The sequence below is a fragment of the Bufo bufo genome, chromosome 3, assembly GCF_905171765.1.
Source record: "Bufo bufo chromosome 3, aBufBuf1.1, whole genome shotgun sequence".
NCBI classification, from domain to species: Eukaryota; Metazoa; Chordata; class Amphibia; order Anura; family Bufonidae; genus Bufo; species Bufo bufo.
Window position 1 is genome coordinate 34,774,385 of NC_053391.1, and position 14,030 is coordinate 34,788,414.

Below are 14,030 nucleotides of genomic sequence, written 5' to 3' on the forward strand. Positions count from 1 at the left end.
GGTTAACTATTGTGTATCTAGTGTTGTTTATGTCACATATTATAATAATATATCTACCTTCTTCATCTATTATTGTGTCATGACAATGGAAAGCAACAGAGTTCTTGAAACCTATAATCACACCTTTTCTTTTTTTTGAGGCTGGGGAGAAGAAAATATGCGGAAAGGAGGGATGAGAAAATCTGTATGAGTCTTCCTTATTAAGATGGGATTCCTGAATACAGATGATATCAGCTCTCTGTTTCCTCACCTCACTCCAACACGTTGAACGCTTAAAGGGATTATTGAGACCATTAACATTTGCAGAAAAATTTTTTATGCCTTTATTGGCCATCTTGAACTCTAAGAAAGCCTGCTAGAGTTTCTAATCTGAATTGATTAACCAGTAATGTGTGAATAACATAGTAAAGTACCCAAGTGTTACCGTGTTTTGATTGTGGGGGTCGTAGCATTGTACCTTTAGGTTCGGATATTTGAGGATGAAGGTATAGACCCTTTTTATGTAACCTTGTAAAACAATAAATTAAAACATAAAAAATAAGGTAAATATTAAATAACAATAACATAACAATGGTCTAACAATGACCACAAATTGTGATGTATCTCACTTAGTATAGGAGACGTTAGGTAAACAGTGGATTAGAGAATGTGAACACAGAGATGGGATATGTGTTCTGGGAGGTAGAGCAACGGGTGTGGAGCCCCGTTGAAATAGTATAGCATGGAAGTATACTTAATATAATATGGAAATTGTCCAGGACAGGACTCATGGAGGATTTCTTCCTACTTTGGACCATTCTGGAGTCAGGTTCAGTTGGCTTCTGTCCGAGGCAGGCCTGTAAGGTGAAGAGTTCATTACTTTGTCTTTGTCTTTGGCGCCCTCTAGTGGCACGGTAATGTTCCATTTGGCAAAGGCATTTGACGCTTCCTGAGGAGAGACTAGTACAATTGATGAGTTTTGATATCTTACAATCAGCTTAACAGGGAAGCCCCATTTATAAGGAATATTGTTATCCCTTAGTGCTTTGGTGTACGGTTGAAATTCACGTCTTCTACTCAGCGTTGCTGGTGAGAGGTCTGTGAATAGGAGAACATTGCAAAATCTTTCAGGAATGTCTGGTCTCTTTTTTTGGGCTTCTCTCATCAGGGAATCCTTTAGGTGATAGAAATGGATTCTAGCTAAAACGTCTCTGGGAATAGAGGCTGATAAGGCTTTGGGTTTAGGAACCCGGTGAACACGGTCTATGATTAGCTCTGACCCTGGGGTGTCTGGTAAATATGACATTATAAGATCCGCAATAAAATCTTGTAATTGAGAGTCCAGAACGCTTTCAGGAATGCTTCTGAATCTTATGTTGTTTCTTCTGGAGCGATCTTCCAGATCAGCAATTTTAAGTTTCATGGTGGCTATGTCATCTTCAACCGCATTATGATTATCTACTAGCGAGTTATGTGCAGTGACAAATTCCTCCATTTTTTCTTCCAAATGTGCTGTTCTATCCCCTATGGCGACTATGTCTGCATGAATAACAGAGATTGTTTCTTTAAAGTCACCATGTATGGATCTTTTTAGATCTGCCAGCATGTCCTGCATTGTGGTAACTGTTAGTCCAGGATCTATGCCTGGTGAAGCAGGGTAAGTATTAAGGGGAGGACTGTATGGCTGTTGCTCACTCACCCTTTTTTGTTTTTTAGGTTCCTGTGGTGGTGGAGAACCGGATCCTGCTGAGGAGGGAGATCCAGAAGATCGCTGGATGGGTGCCGCTGCTGGAGATGTACAGGGCTCTCCCTCTGTGTGGCGGGAACCGGCGCCATCTTGAGAAGTCCCAGGAGCTGGGTGAAAAAACGCCGTCATCTTCTGAGGTTGTGAACCCTTCTTCCGTCCCCTGGTCATCATCGGCAGGTCTGCTGTATCGAGGGCTGTCCTGGGGTAGGTAAGTATGAAATATATTTGCTGTATTTGTGCCGCTTTGAGCCGTTATCGAGGCTCCACAACCGGAGCTCACACACTATGCGTCCTCTCCTCTCGGCATCCGCTATTATTTTCTAAGGTTATCCCCCTTGATGTAATATAGCGCTGCGTGCTGGCACTGCATAACAATAATAAAGCCAAGTCTGTAGAACTCATTGTCCATGTAGTCACCATTGCTATGTCTGGACTAATTTGCTTTGTTCACCGTTGCCTCTGGGAAGTGTGACTCCAGACAGAGCCTCCAAAACAGAACTTTTTTCAGAACTTTAATCACCATTCAGAATGATCGCCGGTAATGTCAGATCCTTCTCCACCCCCAGTGACCTCATCGAGTCAATGAGGTCAATACATGGACGGATCTGCTCCTCATAGGCGTCGTTTAAGTAGTTTTCCATTCTGCAAGTACAAAAATATGGAAAACATGTACACTACAATAAAATTTTACTAGACTTATACCTTGAAGGGGTTCTCTTGGGCTACAAAATTCATGGCATATCCTTAAAGGGGTTTTAAAGGCTACCACAGATGTTGGTGGCCTATCCCCAAGATTGTTCATCAATATTAGATCAGTGGAGGTGCAACTTCCAGCACCCCCACAATCAGCTGACCACAAGCAGTAGGCAGGAAAAAAAAGTCTAAAGGGGTGAACATACTACTCGTAAGGTCAGTTTAGCTGCATAGAGACCTGGAGGGTGTGAGGTGGCCCTTCTAACCTATAAGGCAGTAGCAGAAGTGCCATGACAGCACTGCTAAGCTGGGAGTGAGACTTAGCAGACCCTCAGATGTGGAGCTTAGCTGGCTGATGGGGGAAGGGATGGCAGTTTAATGAAATCCACCAAGGCAAAACTTTGCTTGAGTCCTAGAAATCCTAAACTTGTCCCTACTGACCCCTGTCCACTGCCAGGAGGATCAAAAAAGTGCCATGCAGTAGTGGAAGAAGACAGCATGGTCTGATGAATCATGTTACCCTTTATATCATGTGGGTGGCCGAGTGCATAGGAGAGGGTTTAGGGCCCGTTCACACTGCGTACCTGCACAGATTCACTCTATCCAATCAGTGCTGCCATGTTCAGACTGTGCAGGTACTCACCAACAACTAGTTACCACCCCTCTGTACCCTTACTGCAGACTGCTAGCAATTCATTCATAACTTCTAGTAGAAATAATAAAGGAACGGGACAACATAGAGCCATAAGAATAGATGCTCCAGAAATGTTATTACATGGGGAAGGCATGAAGCTATTAAAACAGGCGTGTCAGAAGTTCTTGTCTCCTCATTTTAGGCTTGTAATCCTTAAACCCGCTTGAAAAACACGTGGAAGTCTGTTGCCATTTGGCAAATATGGAGGCTCATGGGATTATTGCTCCTGTCTTCTCTGCTTGTTCTTTTCCACTTTCTTCATTCTCCTGGGTTTATTTATTAATATTTAAGTATACAGTTATATATAGGGATGTCTATTCGTACTTAGAGTAAAAATCCTTTATTTTATATTTTACATGAACGGGTTAACTGTCCATGCCCTGAATGCACGAGGCTTTCCTGGAAAGTTCTTTCAGCAGCTCGTGAAGCTGGAAATCCTGTCCTGATTATATGAAATTTGAGCTATAAATGATACCTGATTCTCCACAGAGGTGTCCAGTTACCTCGTTAGGATTGAACTGGTCCACCAGAGTACCACAGCATCCTCCAGGGTGCCCAGGCTCTGATACCATAGTGGACCCTAAAGGTCCAGGAGAAAAAACCTATTTGACTACCTTTGGAGATAATCACTTGTCACTAGGGTCTTGTCACATTGAATCAAAACCTCTTAAACTTTATTGAAGATATTGGGGTTGGGCCCCGAGGATAATTTCCTCTGATGGGCCAAGGAACCCCACTCTGACCCTGGAGGTCAGAATAACCAAGAGCCCCACTCTCCCACCCAAAAATTTGAATCCCCTTCAATACATTGTATGCTTTTTAGAGGGTTGTGTCACCCAGCTTAACCTCCAAACAGTCATAGTAAAATTGGAAAAAACCCTCCCGAAAATCTCACTTTTTTTATTGTAAATTTTGAATATGTATCTGAAGTAAATATTGTTGGTGTACAACTCGGGGGACACAACTGCCTTTTTTAACCCCTTAGTGACACAACTAATTTTAGCTTTAAGAACCAGTAACATTTCCCCCCTCCCTCTGTTCCAGCAACAACTTTTTAGTTTTTTCTTCTTAAAACTTTTCTTGAGTTGTAGCTTTTTTTTTTAGGAACCATTGTGGGGTATATATAGTGTATTAACCCCTTAGTGACCAGCTTGTTTTGGGCCTTACTAACCAAGCGACTTCCAAGAGCTGTAACTTTCTTTATTTTTCCATCTAGGAAACCATATGAGGACTTGTTTTTTGATAAGTTGTCGTTTTTTATGGTGGCATTCTGGGGTACATTTAACTCGCTGATTAACTTTTATTAACTATTCCTGGGACAAGGATAAGAAAAAACACCAATACTGCCGCTGAGTTTTTATGTTATAAATTTTGCAGCGTTCATTTTTCGGCATAAAAAAAATGATAACGATTACAGCGATTCTAAATATATAGACTTTTTTATGTTTTACTACTTTTGCACCCTGTGTGAGGGCTTAATTTTTGATTGTAGTTTTTATTAGTATCATTTTGGGGTATATAATACTTTTTGATCACTTTTTATTCAATTTTTTTGTGGTCAATAGACAAAAAGCATCAATTCTGGCAGTTTTTTGTTTACCTTTTTTACGGCATTCACCGTACATGATAGTTGCACAGTGTGGGTCATTACAGATACGGCAATACCAAATATGTGGAGATTTTATTTTTGCTATTTTTTGGTATTGAAAAGAGTTTTTTCAATGGAAAAAAAGCATATTTCTTTTTTTAATTGGTATTTTTTCATTACATTTTTTTTTTTTTTTTTTCTTATCCATTTAATAGTCCCTCAAGGGGACTATAATAGGAGATCTTTTCATGTTATCTTCTAAAATACATTTCACTATTACTATAGTACATTGTATTTTTTATGTTGGTGCTATACTAACATTTACCATTGCTGGGACACTTCTCTAGGCCTTCACTAGGCCCCGGCCTGCATGCATACACATTGGCACCCTACGATCTCATTCGAGGGGTGCCAATGAGAGACAGAGGGTGTCAACTCACTCTGTATCTGCTTACATGCCGCAGGTATTTCCCACGGCATGTAAGGGGATAAATGGCTCACACCCATGCACCTGCCCTCTGGGCCATTAGAAAAGAAACACAGCTCTCATGAGAAAGCCAAGCCCCACTGTCCACTGCACAGGAGATCCGTGCAGCGCTTAGACTCGGCCGCCGTAAAAAGGTGGTGACCCAGCCTAAGGCCCCTTTATGACGGTCACGAATAGGGTAAATAACTTATTTTTTTGTTTTTAGTTTTAGGGGGAAAAATAAAAAACAGCAATTTTAACATTATATTGTGGAAATTATTTACGGGGTTAACTGGGTGGTATAAGAAACATGATAACTTTATTCTGTGGGTCAGTACAAATACTATAACTATATAGACTGAAGGAGGGGCTGCTTTAACCCTTCATATCTCAGGATTAGTAGCAGCTAGAGATATAGGCCTGGTCTTGTTTGAAAGCCGGTTTTCAAACAAGACCAGAATCAGAGTATTATCTATATAGTATACCACTACATCGGAAGATATAACTGTTAGAAATCAGGTTGTCAGTGAATGCAGCTAAAAGTGAAAGGAAAAGCAGGTTTCACTGATTTTACTACTGACCCGAACAGCTATGTCTCCCATGTAGTGGACATAATGCTGTAAATCTGTTTGAAAACTGTTATGTATTGACTGTTATATTATTGTTATGATTTATGGGCATATGAGCTTGAGATATTATGGGTGAGCTCCAAATTAATATTGGTTATTTGTATAATTTGTTAACCCTTCATAAAGCACAACGGCCATATTTATTCTAACAGACTGGTGTTGGTCTATTATATAATTTTTTATATAGCATCTATACTGTACATCTATAGGTGACCCCTGATAATAATGAATAGAATATACTCCGTCTTACCTGCCCGGTGTTCAGAGCTGGGCCTGTGAGTCACACAGCAGCCTCGAGGAGAATGGAGAAGTGAGACCATGAGACCATGAAGGAGCCTTATATACCGCAGGCCTTGGAGGGGCGATTTCATCATTGAAGAAAATGAAATCATAAATACTGCATCTTAGGGGGGAAAATGGAAAAAAAGGAAATGTGCCACCAAATTTTTTTTCTGCCAGTTAAAACCAGACAGTACACTCGTAATCTCGCGATGCGCAGTGCCGGTATAGTGTTCCTTCCCTGTGCTGGCATCAGCCTCAGGGAAAGAACTGCGCATGCGTGAGCTCGCGGCAATCTATCGGTGATGAAAGGAGGAGATTCGGAGGACATAGGCGGTGCTGGGCTCCTTCACAGGCGGGCGTGGCTGGGCACCAGGAAGGTTCGTACAGCCCCTTGGTCACCTACAAGACTAATTTACATATCTCTAAAATCATTTTTTAAAGAAAATAAAAGCACACAGCCCTATAGGACAGGTATATTGCGGACATGCTAGCGGCAATCTAGCCGTGCATGTCAGCATCTCTATAGCCCAAAACTTGGTGACAGAATCCCTTTAATATGTCTAAAGTAAGTGACAAACTCCCTTTAAAGATATCTTACACATAAACATGTGATATAGCTGTAAGAAACAGCCCAATGATGTCCCAAGTTTTATTAGTCTGTTTAAACGGTGTTAAAGTTGACTGTATATGTGTTCCTGGTCCTTTAAGACAGCAGCCATTGTAATTGTAATATGATGCTGGAGTGACACGCCCCCAATGATGTCATCCTGCCTGTTTTGCAGACAGAGTATGAGAAGAGAAGCAGGAAGTGACGAGACGGGGAGCAGCAGCCATCTTGGCAAGAGAAAAGACAAGTGTCTGTGCTGTATTGAGTGTGTGCATATATTAGAGGACTTTCCTGTGCAGCCAAGCTGTATGTATTTCAGTCCAGAGGCGGACGGAGTATAAAGAGACAGTACGCTTAGTGGTCCACACTGAAAGGACTGTGCTCAGTGGCTAATCAGTGAAACTGACACTGTGGCTGTGTATATTGCCACCAAAGTAAGGGCTCTTTCACACCTGCGTTATTGTCTTCCGGCATAGAGTTCCGTCGTCGGGGCTCTATGCCGGAAGAATCCTGATCAGGATTATCCTAATGCATTCTGAATGGAGAGAAATCCGTTCAGGATGCATCAGGATGTCTTCAGTTCCGGTACGGAACGTTTGTTGGCCGGAGAAAATACCGCAGCATGCTGCGCTTTTTGCTCCGGCCAAAAATCCGGAACACTTGCCGCAAGGCCGGATCCGGAATTAATGCCCATTGGAAGGCATTGATCCGGATCCAGCCTTAAGCTAAACGTCGTTTCGGCGCATTGCCGGAGCCGACATTTAGCTTTTTCAGAGTGGTTACCATGGCTGCCGGGACACTAAAGTCCTGACAGCCATGGTAAGTGTAGCGGGGAGCGGGGGAGCAGTGTACTTACCGTCCGTGCGGCTCCCCGGGCGCTCCAGAGTGACGTCAGGGCGCCCCAAGCGCATGGATCACGTCATCCATGCGCATGGGGCGCTCTGACGTCATTCTGGAGCGCCCCGGGAGCCGCACGGACTGTAAGTATACCGCTCCCCCGCTCCCCGCTCCTACTATGGCAACCAGGACTTTAATAGCGTCCTGGGTGCCATAGTAACACTGAACGCATTTGGAAGACGGTTCCGTCTTCAAATGCTTTCAGTACACTTGCGTTTTTCCGGATCCGGCAGGCACCTCCGGCAACGGAAGTGCATGCCGGATCCCAACAACGCAAGTGTGAAAGAGGCCTTAGAGACTCGCAGTGCTGTGGAAGTACCGGACAGTAACTGAAAACCCCCGGCTTACATCGCACCTCAGTGTGCTGATTCTGCAGGACGGTCAGTGTGCTGAGTGATATCTGCTCTTAGACTCCATTGCATCCATTTGGTTTCCCTGCCTGCTGAGGAGGATTTCATTGCTTCGGATATTGTGATAACTGTGAGGAGAGGACGCTTCGCTATCAAAGAAAGGAACGACATTGGGCCCCACCACGCGCACTTCTACGGACTGTAAGTGGTCTACCTGGACCACTGGGAGAAAAGGGGGGTGCGCACCCAACTGTGACGTTAGGGATAGTTTTGGGAATATTGTTCATTCAGTGTCCGTACTGCAGAAGCGGACGTAGTAAAAGCGGAAACTATTGCAGGATCTGCCTTGAATTGTTCATACTATACTGTGTATTTTGCTTGTCCTTCTACCTGTTCTTTTACCTTTTAACTTGCCTTTATTAACCTGTAGTAAATGCATTTTTCTTGAACTTGACCACTGCGTGTGCGTTTTTTTCTGGTTGCGGAGCCGAAACCACCTGCCTTGCTCTCGGTTCACAAATTGGCGTAGTTCCGCAGGATCCGCTTACCAGAATGGACGGCGACGCACCCGTTAGGGGGGATGGTGCTGGAGGAAGAATGCCAGCAGGGGCTGTAATGAGTCAGTTAGCTAAATTTGATGGCAATATGTCTGTGAGTGTGTGGGTGGAACAGATACGAATGGTACAGCGAATGTACCAGACCGCACCAGAAGTACTCGTAGAGCTAGCCATATTGACGTTACAAGGGGATGCTAAGACCACGCTGATATTGCGGCTATTTGAACAAAGACAGACTTTTGAGCAAGTGGTCCAGATTCTAGAAACCATTGCTGGGGTCCCGCATTGCTGGGGTCCCTGCAGGCTCGGTTTTTCCAGAGGGTACAACAGGAGAATGAAAGTCTCCCCCAATATGCGAATGCCCTACAAGAACTGCTCCGAGATATTCAAGGGAAGGAAAGAGGGGTCTTGCCGGCCTTCTGTTACCCTAATTGGACTATCCGTGACCAGTTTTTCCTGGGGATCCGTGACGGCAGTTTGACTGTTACTATGTAGGACTTTATACAACGAGAGACTGATGCTAAATTTCACAATGTACAGGTAGAGGCCATCTCACGTGCCAATAGTATGGTCCCGAAGCTCCAGACCGCAGTTGGAGTCACTTTGTCGCAGGGGGCTAGCTCTGGCCCAGAAACAGTAGAAAAAGGGACAGTTAAAGAAATTCTCACAGTAATTCAGAAATTGCAAGAGCAAATGGAACGCCTGCAAACCAGCTGTGATAAAAATTCGATGAGAATTGCAGACTTCCAGATAATTTAGTACAGCGCTCAGGAGAAACCTATCCAATAAGAGAGCGCTACTGACAAATTCCTCCACAGTTGTATCAGGAAGTGAAAAAACTGTTAACTAAGATGCTGTAGGGGTGGGATCATATAGGAAAGCCAAAGTCCCTGGGCAGCTCCGTTGGTGTTAGTAAGAAAAAAGGATGGGTCTATCTGGTTTTGCGTAGACTATCGGAGGTTAAACGTCTGCACCATAAGAGATTCCTACCCCTTACCCTGGATTGAGGAGACCCTCTCAGCACTAGGGAGAGCCCGGTACTTCTCTTCGCCAGATCGGGCTAGTGGGTATTGGCAGGTGCCGATGGCCAAGAAAGACAAGGAGAAGACGGCATTCATCTTGCCCATGGGGCTATATGAATTTAAACTGATGCCCTTCGGGTTGACAAATGCCTCCGGAACGTTTCAGCGATTGATGGAGAAATGTCTCGGTGACTTCAACTTTGAGTTCACTCTCATCTACTTGGACGACATTATAGTGTATTCTGCGACCTTTGAAGACCATCTCAACCAGTTGGGGCAAGAATTTCAACGATTGCTGGAAAATGGGCTCAAATTGAAACCCAGTAAATGTTGGTTGTTCCAATCTGAAATTGATTACTTGGGTCATCGTGTATCAGGAGAAGGGGTGAGAATGTTGAGGGACAAGATAGCAGCTGTTCAAGATTGGCTGACGCTGACTACCCTGCGAGAAGTGAGGGCGTTTCTTGAAGTAGCCGGTTACTATCGACAGTTTATTAAGGATTTCGACAGGGTAGCAGCACCACTTAATGCTCTCCTATGAGGCACATCCGGTGGTCCGAAGAACCGGTCCGTGAAATGGGGACCTGAACAGGAACAAGCCTTCCAGGCATTGAAGGATGCTCTGACAACAGCCCCAATCTTGGCATATGCTGATTACCAATTGCCATTCCAGCTATATACGGATGCAAACCTGTATGGTCTCAGAGCGGTGCTTTCCCAGTTTTAGAGTGGCCAGGAGCATGTCATAGTGAACGCCAGCCGGTCTTTGCGGGATTCTGAAAGAAATCCCAAGAATTATAGTTCATTTCAGTTGGAGCTGTTGGCACTGGTATGGGCCATGACCGAGAAATACTCTGAGTATTTGATCGGGGCTGAAGTTTTAGTACTGACTGACAACAACCCACTAGCTCACCTGGAAAATGCCAAGCACATATACAAACTGTTGTAATTCCTACGCCGTTCACCTGATTTGGATGTAAATACCCTCAAATTAAAGCTGACAGTCTGCAGTTAAAGCACATCTTGTTCGTTTCATTTCAAATCCATTGTGGTGGTGTATAGAGCCAAAAATGTTAGAATTGTGTCGATGTCCCAATATTTATGGACCTGACTGTATATGTGTTCCTGTGATTCTGGTCCTTTAAGACAGCAGCCATTGTAATTGTAATATGATGCTGGAGTGACACGCCCCCAATGATGTCATCCTACCTGTTTTGCAGACAGAGTATGAGAAGAGAAGCAGGAAGTGACGAGACGGGGAGCAGCAGCCATCTTGGCAAGAGAAAAGACAAGTGTATGTGCTGTATTGAGTGTGTGCAGATATTAGAGGACTTTCCTGTGCAGCCAAGCTGTATGTATTTCAGTCCAGAGGCGGACGGAGTATAAAGAGACAGTACGCTTAGTGGTCCACGCTGAAAGGACTGTGCTCAGTAGCTAATCAGTGAAACTGACACTGTGGCTGTGTATATTGCCACCAAAACCCCCGGCTTACATCACACCTCAGTGTGCTGATTCTGCAGGACGGTCAGTGTGCGGAGTGATATCTGCTCTTAGACTCCATTGCATCCATTTGGTTTCCCTGCCTGCTAAGGAGGATTTCATTGCTTCGGATATTGTGATAACCGTGAGGAGAGGACGCTTCGCTATCAAAGAAAGGAACGACATTGGGCCCCACCACACGCACTTCTACGGACTGTAAGCTGTCTACCTGGACCACTGGGAGAAAAAGGGGTGCGCACCCAACTGTGACGTTAGGGTCAGTTAGGGATAGTTCATTCATTCAGATAGGAAATTGGTTATTCAGTGTCCGTACTGCAGAAGCGGACGTAGTAAAAGTGGAAACTATTGCAAGATCTGCCTTGAATTGTTCATACTATACTGTGTATTTTGCTTGTCCTTCTACCTGTTATTTTACCTTTAACTTGCCTTTATTAACCTGTAGTAAATGCATTTTTCTTGAACTTGACCACTGCGTGTGCGTTCTTTTCTGGTTGCGGAGCCGAAACCACCTGGCTTGCTCTCGGTTCACATAACCAACAGGTAATTTTAGGATGACACATTTCCTTTAAGAGAAAATTCATACATACCCAGTCCCAGCCTTTGAAAAATCTCCCCAAGGTATATAGGACACTTTCTCCCGTGGGAAGGTACCTGAGTATTAGTGTTTCCAGTTTGCTAGTTTCCCTGTTAAGGTGCACTCTATATGTTCTGATCACCCATGCCCAATCTGGTTACTGGATTTTGACCTTTGCTGCCTGCCCTGACCTATGCATGACTCTTGTATGGACCCTGAGCTGCCTGACCTGACCTTTGGCCTGATTATCAGATTGGCTCTATTCTTCCTGCTCTGACCTTGGATTGTTCCTTGACTACATTTTTTCCATGATCCCTTGGGACTCCGCACCTTTGTCGTTTGATCCCCATAGGTCAACAATCACATGAACGGAGACTACGCCAGGAGGTTGTGGCCTGGTGGTTCCCCTGCAGCAAAGTTCATATCAATGTATAGTGAATACCTGGAGGCTAGTAAGATAATGCCCTTAGTACCAGCCCCAAGTCAAATCTGTTCAAGTGGCATAGCGAATCCACATCCTCTTTTATTACAGAAGGATTCAGGGACTCAATGATGACACAGTCTTTAGGAGATGTAAATGGAATTAATATTTCAACCATTAAAAAAACCTGCTATGAAGGTCACATGTAAATATAATGACAATGATACAATGAAAAGTAATAAAATATTTTTTTAAAATCCTAGTTGACTTTTAATGAGCAATGGGGTGGTGGGAGGGGGGTGTAGAATCTTAGACCTGATATGTACTATTCCTCAGATCGGTCTTTTCAAATGCACATAATTCTGAGAAAACATAAATACATAGATATTCATCCTTCCCCCAAATCGTTGTCTATATTATAAAAATAGCATTCAAAAACTAGATTTTTGGGGGGTTTTCATTAAAACATTTCCTGCAGTTTGCCTATTTAATGTCAGTCTTTCCTTTGCCGCTCCATAGAGCTTTATATACAAAGGAATATTTGTGAGCTGGCAAGCTCAAGTCCTTAGAAGTCTCTGTCTTTGTCTTAAAGGTTCCTGAATTTTTTACTCCAGTTATTAAATTTTTGTATTTGTATTTTATTTCGGGAGACATCCGACAATCTGGATTTCTGCTGGCCAGCTGCCATATCGGTTATTGTCACTGGCGTGGATAATCTGTAAGAGACAAAAGCAACAGTTAAAATCAATGGCATTTTATATGGAGTACATATAAAAGGTATTCACACCCCCAACATACCTCCCAACCATCCCATTCTGCAGTCCCGGGACAGCTGAGGTATATCCTGCTTTCAAGTGTATTTGCGTCCTGCTGAGAACAGGCCCTGGAGATGGCCCACTTATCTGAGACACGTCACCAAGAAAGACAGTGTGCCAAGCCGAAAGCAAGATAGGACAAAGTGTAAAACAGGATGGAGGCAAGATGTCGGGATCATGAGCCCCACAAACTGGTCCAAGATGTACTGGGGGAACTAACCTGAACTCCTAGACCTCCTAGAGGAATTGAACATTGTTCAGAATTAAAATCGGCCGTTATACCAACCACTAGACCCCACATCGGCCGGTGCGAAGGCCACAGCCGGAGCCCTTATATGACACCCCAGCAAGGAAGTGACTTTGCCTGTTTTATTACCTCCTCGAGGCCAAGGCCTTAGGCTTGCAGAACTTATAAAAGAGGAGATGAAGGCAGCATAAGCAGAGAAATCCTGGCAGGATCAGAGGGTGCTCCGAAGCTTTGAATACCCCCAGGTCGGGAACCACATACCGGAGCAGAGGTAGGGAACTGTGCTTTGGTTCTTGATAATCCACGGTTTTGGGTTCCTCCTAGATGATGACACTGCAGAGGAGCTTCTGGTACGTCACCAGTAAGTCAAAAAGCTACATCTGTCCTAACACCTGCATAGTATGCATCTAGGGGAGAGGGTTGAGCATACCCCCATAGATGGTACTTTGCAGCAGGGGTCATGGGGCTACCCAGAACCTTAGCACCATCTGAACCACCTGAGGTATGGGCGGAGAAGCCAGCTGGACCATCCATTGCCTGAGGTCTGTATGAGATCCCGGAGGGTCACCTCAATTATGGACCCATCTCCTAGACAAGAGTTCGTACCGAGGAGTACAGATACCATGAGCTCCAGATGACCAGCCTGCTGGAACCTTCACTAACTACCATGGGATCAAGCAACACAGTAATGATTAGCCCAGTTATTACCATTTCAGTCAGACAGAGCTCAGCCTATGTGGTGCCCTTGAAACTGCCAGACGTTCAGAGCGGATGTGGAAGCATGCCACTCCGCCTTCTCCACTAGCAATCTTCATCCTCCTGAGCTGGTAGCCTGGTACCATCATCATCTACCGCATGTGCTGCACTAATCCATTCCGGCGCCGGTAAGGAACATTTGCCCACTCAGCCGAAGCCAGAGATCAACCTGCCCACCAGAGATCACTAGTGCTCTGCTGCCAGCT

At 44.3% G+C, this 14,030-nt stretch overlaps 1 protein-coding gene across 1 annotated transcript in view; it reads right to left on the reverse strand.

Annotated features, from left to right (window-relative positions):
* Window positions 1–12,199: 12,199 nt before the first annotated feature.
* FAM3B (FAM3 metabolism regulating signaling molecule B) overlaps window positions 12,200–14,030 on the reverse strand; it is an 88,036-nt gene continuing 86,205 nt past the window's right edge. Inside the window, exon 8 of the mRNA XM_040423075.1 lies at window positions 12,200–12,722. Within this exon, the coding sequence (XP_040279009.1) occupies window positions 12,645–12,722 (78 nt within the window). The 3' untranslated portion in view covers window positions 12,200–12,644. The remainder of the gene's footprint in view (window positions 12,723–14,030) is intronic.